At 66.2% G+C, this 7,159-nt stretch overlaps 1 protein-coding gene across 1 annotated transcript in view; it reads right to left on the bottom strand.

The window, feature by feature from the left end:
• Positions 1-7,159, bottom strand: part of TMEM44 (transmembrane protein 44) — a 21,323-nt gene that overhangs the window by 11,448 nt on the left and 2,716 nt on the right. Inside the window, 2 exon segments of the mRNA XM_075068961.1 lie at positions 820-913; positions 3,727-3,853. Of these exon segments, the coding sequence (XP_074925062.1) occupies positions 820-913; positions 3,727-3,853 (221 nt within the window).

Genomic DNA, 7,159 nt, shown 5'->3' with positions numbered 1-7,159 from the left:
CCCAGCCCTCTCCTTCCACCCCCAGAAACCAGCCCACCCCCTCCACGCCCAGTCCACTCCCCCAGCACCAGGACTTCCCCCCCTAGACAGCACCCAGCCCTCGCCCTCCACCCCCCAGCAACCAGCCTACGCCCTCCACACCCAGTCCACTCCCCCAGCACCGAGACTTCCCCCACCAGACAGCACCCAGCCCTCGCCCTCCACCCCCCAGCAACCAGCCCACCCGCTCCATGCCCAGTCCACTCCTCCAGCACCAGGACTTTCCCCCCCAGACAGCACCCAGCCCTCGCCCTCCACCCCGAGCACTGGGACTTTTCCCCCCAGACAGCACCCAGCCCTCGCCCTCCACCCCCCAGCAACCAGCCCACCCCCTCCATGCCCAGTCCACTCCCCCAGCACTGAGACATCCCCCCTCAGACAGCACCCAGCCTTCTCTCTCCCCTCCCCATCACCCAGCGTCCCTGAGTCCAGCCTCCACCTCCCATCGCCCAGCCCCCTTCCGAGCCCAACCCCCACCCCCAATCACCCAGCCCCACTCCAAGCCCAGCCTCCAAGCCCCTGCCCAACCCCCACCCCCTCAGCATCCAGCCTTCCAAACCAGGCCCCTCCCGAAATCCCACTCCCAGCCGCATGCTTCTCACCACTCATCTCCCCAGCCCTCCGTGTGGCCTGGAACGCATTCAGCCCCTGTAGCATGCTGGGCCCCCCAGCACACCTGTATGCATCTAGTCTTGGAGAGGACCAGGTTATAGCCTGGGGTCCTGCCCCGCCCCGCCCCGCCCCCACCGTTCAGGACAGGGTGACCCACCAGGCACGTACCTGGTGTGGGTCTGGGGTCAGATGCACAGACAGGAAAAAGAGTCAGCAGGAAGTGAATGATGTCGACAGCAGCCATGTACGCCCCTGTGAAGACCTGCGGAGAGACCAATCGGATCAGAGCCACGATCACAGGATGGGGAAACACTTTATGGACGGTGAGGACCAGTCTCTCAACAGCCCTGAGAGGATGATATCAGCCTCCTTCTGTGCATGGCCCTGGCATGGAGAGGTGAACAGCCTTGGCCCAGGTCACATAGCCAGCAGGTGTCAGAGCTGGGACAGAGCAGATGGGTCCCTACTTGCGGTCCCCAGCTCTCAGCATGGATCTCTGTGGCAGCCTTCGGGTGACCCTAGCACTCCCTGGGCCTTCCCCAGACCAACAGCGTCTGGAGCCTCCTCATGGGCCACGGCAGAGCCTAGGCCAGAGCAATGAGGCAGACAGCTCCTGCAGCAGGCTCTGGAGCTGAGCTAAACTCTGCCCGTGAAGCCGACACCCGGCGCCCTGGGAGAGCCAGCAGCTGACGGTAAGGGGTGGATGAAGGGCTGGCATGGTGACCTGCTCACAGCTGGGGTGGCTCTCCTGAGCTACAGTGCTTGGAGTTCTGTCACACTCAGCCTGGCTGACAGCCCCTGGTGCCGAACGTCACCCCAGTGGGCTCCAAAGCTCCCAGGCCAGGCAGGGGGCAGACCCTGGAGCATGACACAGAGTTCAGATTTTACTTCAGATAAGCCAGTGAAGCGCAAGTATCCGGCTTCTCAGCCCCCGCTGCAGACAGCCTGTTGGCAACAGCACACCAGAGTCTGGTCCGACGCCCCCAAGAGTGCCCTGCATCACCCCAAGAACTCCCAGCGAGATGAACTCTCGTAGCGATGCCAGACAGGGTGAGGGACTCATCCCGGCCCCAGGAACTTGCCTGGAGAATTTAAGCACAAAAGGAATTTTTTCAAACAGCTTCTGAACCCTCTGCCCCAGTGGCTGGTGGCAGTGCTGCTCCAACCGTCCCTGTGCTCAGGTGCAGATAGCGCCGGATGTGTAACACAGGGCCCGCCTGCCCCAGCAAGCCCGGCTGTGAAAACCTACAGGGGCCATTCCATTCTGAGCAACAGTCCAGGGACTGGGAGTGGGCGGGGGAATTGCCCTGCAGGGCAGCACCACAAGGCTGTTCTCCCCCCTCAGCAATGGGGAAGCCTGCTGTGCTCGCCTGTTTCTCACACTCGCACTCAGCTCAGGAAGCACACTTGTGCAGCCCCCTTTCCAGGCAGGTGAAGGCACAGCCGCTCCAGCTCTGACATGCCTCCTTCCCCTGCAGTTGCGGGGCATCCGTGTGTCCACACACACACAGCCCGTTTGCACGCCTGGTTCTGGGAATTGTGTGCACAAGTCAGGGCCTGCGGAGCCCCCAAGTGGGAGAAGAGAACATCGCACATGTTTTCACTAACTGGGTTTGAGAATCTCACCACCGGTTAAACCAGAGCAACTGAACTAAAGGCAACAGCATTCCTGGGTTCCCCATATCCTGCCTGCCCCATGCACTCGGGGAAGGGGTGCTGGCTGAGCCAGAGGGGCAGAACTCAGCGTGCTCACAGAATGAACGGCATACGCTGGGATGATCTGTCTGGGAGGGACAAGAACTGGATGACTCCTTGTGTCTCTTTCTAATGCAGCTATCGCAGCCTCTGGGGGTACATCTACACAGCAATTGCACACCCACAGCCAGCAGACTCAGCCTAAGGGGCTGTTTAATTGCAGGGTAGATCTTCGGTCTCCAGTGCAAGCCCTCAGACCCTGCAAGGGGGGCGGTCCCAGAGCCCGAACATGGACTCCGCAATTCTACAGCCCCGTAGCCAGAGCCTGAATCGGCCGGCCCGTGCCAGCCGTGGGCGTCTGCCTGCAGTGCGGACATACCCCGAGCGCCAGCCATGGATGCTGGGAGTAACCAATTGCCCTGCGCTGAGGAGACACCGGCAGTGAGGGAGGCTGGGCTAGGGCCCTCCCAGACCGGCTCTGGCTGTTCATGACTCCACCCGGGAAGCAGCTGTTCCTCTGTCAGCCCTGAGGAACAAGACAAACAGGGTGGGGAGTGTGAGCCTCACCCTGCCCTTGCCTCCCGGCTCCAGTGACTCAGCCAGGGAGACACCTGCCCCGGAATGACTGCTCCGGGTCACGGGGAAGAAGGTGCAGCAGAGTGGCACCGAGGCTTAAAGAGCCATATCATCAGTGGGGGACTGAGGCCCCCCTTTTTTGTGGGGCAGGGACCCTTGCCCATGTACTGCCCCACTCCCTGCCACCGTCCCCCCGAGGGGTGTCACTGTGGGGCCAGGCCTGGCTGGGCAGTGCAGGGAAACGCACATGGCCCCCAGTGCAGTTTACAAGGGAAAGGCAGCTGGGCCGAGTCTGCGTTATCCTCACCCAGGAGTCCCCTTCTCAGCAGGGGGACCCTGAGGCAGCCGTGGCTGGGGCGAAGGGGGAGGCTTGTGTCAGAGTTGGCTGCCTGCATGGCGGGGGCACTGCCAGGGATCAGAGCTTCATTTGGATCTGTGCTGGCCTCCTGGGATTGTGGTTACCTCAGGGGAGGTGGGGCGGGGTCTCATGGTGGGGGGACCGTGGCATCTGGTGGAACAAAGGGACAGAACTCAGCCAGGGAACCTGCCCCCTCCAGCCCTCGGGCATGGCGCCCAGGGAGTGCAGGGCCAGCTGTGCCTGGCCAGGGCTGAGGGGTTTGGGGCAGTGCTCTCTGACACATGTTGAGACCAGGGGCGCACAGGGAGTGCCACCGCCTGTGCCCATGGCCTAAGCCCTTGCCAATGTCCTGCACTGGCCGCAGGGGCTAGACCGGGGGCTGCCCCATGCCCAACCTCCAGGATCTGCAGGCCTCCGCAAGGGCAGGCTGGACGTCTCCCACATACCTGGATGGCAAGCTGCTTGGCGAGGAGTGCCCCAATCGTGTTGCACATGCTGCCCACAAAGCTGTAAATGATGCAGAGCACCGACACCTCCTGCCAGCCCTTCCTCCTGCAGCAGGCATGGACCAGTCTGGGAGGGACACAGAGGGAGAGGGATCAGAGTAGGGGAGCGCTGCCCTTTCACCCAGGGGCTGGGGTTCTCAGTCCAGCTTTATCGGCTAGGATGAGGCACAGGCTGAGCTACTTAACGGTGCCCAGGGTCCCCCAGGACACCCCAGTGCCCCTGTAGCCCAGTATGTGGGGGAGTCAGTCGGAGCTTGCCCCTTCAGTGGGGTCGCAGGACGTGCTATTAACTAGCAACACCAGGCCCCATGGTCTGGGGTGCTCTCTGCCTTGCCCCAGGGCTGCTCCGGTAACCACACAGCCAGTGGTCCTAACACTAGGTCTGTGCCGGGGTGGCCAGGGCAGCTCACTTCCCCTCCCTGGGGCGCAGCCCCCCACATGGGGGCCAAGGCTCAGCGGTGATGAGCCGCTGCAGAGCAAACTCAACACACCTCAGGGGAGGGGTGAATTCCAGATGGTGCTGAGCACCCACTCTGGGCATCGGGCCCCTTCAAAGCACCGCAGAAGGGTCCCCCAGATCACTTGTCCTTGCTGGAGGCCCTGCCCCAGTGACACTGAGCCCCCACTCGGTCCCAGGTTGTGCGTTCCCCCGTCTCAGGCTGTCCTGAGCATTCCCTTCCCAGCCAGCGCACAGGCCCAGCGCCCGAGGCAGCCCCAGGGAACTCCCTACACCCATGCAGTGGATCAGCCAGTGCCATCTCTGTGCCAGCCTCACCCCGAAGGAAGGGCAGGACTGCCTCTGGAGCAGATGGCACTGCTGCTTTGTTTAGCTGCTCGGTCACCACCTCCCCAGCTGTAACCATCCCCGTCAGTCACCAGGCCCAGGAGGGAGACCAGTGGGCGCAGGCTGGGTGCTGACACACTGGGGAATAGGTTTTGGACCACGGGTGGCAGCTACAGGGCAGAGTTGGGGGGAGTTTTATTGCTCCCCTTTCCCAGCAGCGCAGCTGCAGACCAGCTGACCCTACAGGTAACGGCTCTCTGAGCATCTGAACACCCCTCGAGGCTTTCACATGGGGAGATCCCGAGGCCCCCACCTATGATCTGAGGTCCCTGGGGTCATTATGGACACTGCAACTTCAGGCCAGCATGAAACTCCTCCCCTAGGGTGACCAGATGTTCTGATTTTATAGAGACAGTCCCAGTTTTGGAGTCTTTTTCTTATATAGGATCCTATTACCCCCGCCCCCCTGCCATCCCCGTCCTGATTATTCACACTTGCTGTCTGGTCACCCTATCCTCAGCAGAGAGGCGCGGGGCAGGGCTGGGGAGAGGGGTGTGGGGCAGACCCGAGGCCAGGGAGAGGGGCACGGGCGGGACAGAGGGATGTGGGGCAGAGAAGTGTGGGCAGGGAGCAGACCAGAGGCTGGGGAGAGGGGTGCGGGGCAGAGGGGCCCGAGGCCGGGCAGACCCAAGGCCAGGGAGAGGGGTGTGGGGCTGGGAAGATCTGAGGCGGGGGAGAGGGGCACGGTGGGGCACAGGGGGGCGGGCAGGGAGCAGACCCGAGGCCAGGGAGAGGGAAGCAGGGCAGAGGGGCCCGAAGTGGGGGAGAAGGGCGCAGGTGGGGGACAGAGGGGCCCGAGGCCGGGCAGACCCGAGGCCAGGGAGAGGAGCACGGGACGGAGGGGCGCAGGGCCGGGCAGGCCCGAGGCTGGGGAGAGGGGCGCAGGGCGGGGGGCAGAGGGACGTGGGGCCAAGCAGACCCGAGGCCAGGCATGGGGGCGCGGAGCCAGGCGCAGAAAGACCAGAGGCAGGGCGGAGGGGTGCAGGGCTGGGCAGGCCCGAGGCTGGGGAGAGGGGCGTGGGGCCGGGCGGAGGGGCAAGGGCGGAGGACAGAGGGGCGCGGGTCTGAGCAGGGGACAGAGGGGGGCGGGAGCCGGGCGTGGGGTTGGGCAGGCCTGAGGCCGAGGAGAGGGGCATGGGGCCGGGCGGGGTACAGAGGGGCACGGAGCTGGGTGGAGGGGTGCGGGGACAGGCGTGGAAATAACCAAGGCTGGGGAGAGGGGCCGGGTAGGCCCGAGGCCGGGGAGAGGGGCACAGGGCCGGGCGGAGGGGCACAGGGCGGGGGACAGAGGGGTGCGGAGCTGGGTGGAGGGGTGCGGGGCCGGGCAGAGGGGCGCAGGCGGGGGACAGAAAGACGCGGGGCTGGGCAGTCCCAAGACCGGGGAGAGGGGCACGGGTGGGGCAGAGGGACGTGGGGCAGAGAAGCGCGGGCAGGGAGCAGACCTGAGGCTGGGGAGAGGGGTGCGGGGCAGAGGGGCTTGAGGCCGGGCAGACCCAAGGCCAGGGAGAGGGGTGAGGGGCCAGGAAGACCAGAGGCGGGGGAGAGGGGCACGGCGGGGGAGAGGGGTGAGGGCAGAGAGCAGACCCGAGGCCAGGGAGAGGGACGCAGTGCAGAGGGGCCCGAAGCGGGGGAGAAGGGCGCAGGTGGGGGACAGAGGGGTCCGAGGCCAGGCAGACCCGAGGCCAGGGAGAGGGGCATGGGACGGAGGGGTGCAGGGCCGGGCAGGCCTGAGGCCGGGGAGAGGGGCGCAGGGCAGGAGGCAGAGGGATGTGGGGCCGAGCAGACCCGAGGCCAGGCAGAGGGGCGCAGAAAGACCAGAGACCGGGCGGAGGAGTGCAGGGCTGGGCAGGCCCGAGGCCAGGGAGAGAGACGCGGGGCCGGGCGGAGGAGCGCGGGAGGGGGACAGAGGGGCGCGGAGCCGGGCGGAGGGGTGAGAGGCCAGGCGTGGAAAGACCCGAGGCCAGGCAGGCCTGAGGCCGGGGAGAGGGGCACAGGGCCAGGCGCAGGGTCGGGCAGACCAGAGGCAGGGGAGAGGGGCGCAGAGCCAGGCGGAGGGGTGGGGGCCAGGCGCGGAAAGACCCGAGGCCAGGAAGAGGGGCACAGGACTGGGCGCGGGGTCAGACAGACCAGAGGCCGGGCGTCGGGGCGCCAGGCCGGGCAGGGGGTCAGGCACGGGGCCAGGTGGAGGGGCGCGGGCAGGGGACAGAAAGACATGGGGCCGGGCAGACCAGAGGCCAGGCAGAGGGGTGCGGAGCCGGGCGGAGGGGTGCAGGGCCGGGCAGAGGGGTGCGGGCAGGGGACAAAGACGCGGGGCCGGGCAGACCAGAGGCCGGGCCGAGGGGTGCAGGGCTGGGCAGGGGGTCAGGTGGGGAGAGGGGCGTGGGGCCGGGCGGAGGGGCAAGGGCGGAGGACAGAGGGGCGCGGCTGTCTGCGGGGGAAAGTCCTGGTGCTGGAGGAGTGGACTGGGCATGGAGCGGGTGGGCTGGTTGCTGGGGGGTGGAGGGCGAGGGCTGGGTGCTGTCTGGTGGG

The sequence above is a fragment of the Chelonoidis abingdonii genome, chromosome 8 (genome assembly GCF_003597395.2).
Source record: "Chelonoidis abingdonii isolate Lonesome George chromosome 8, CheloAbing_2.0, whole genome shotgun sequence".
Taxonomy (NCBI): Eukaryota; Metazoa; Chordata; order Testudines; family Testudinidae; genus Chelonoidis; species Chelonoidis abingdonii.
This window is presented reverse-complemented; position numbering and strand designations above follow the sequence as displayed.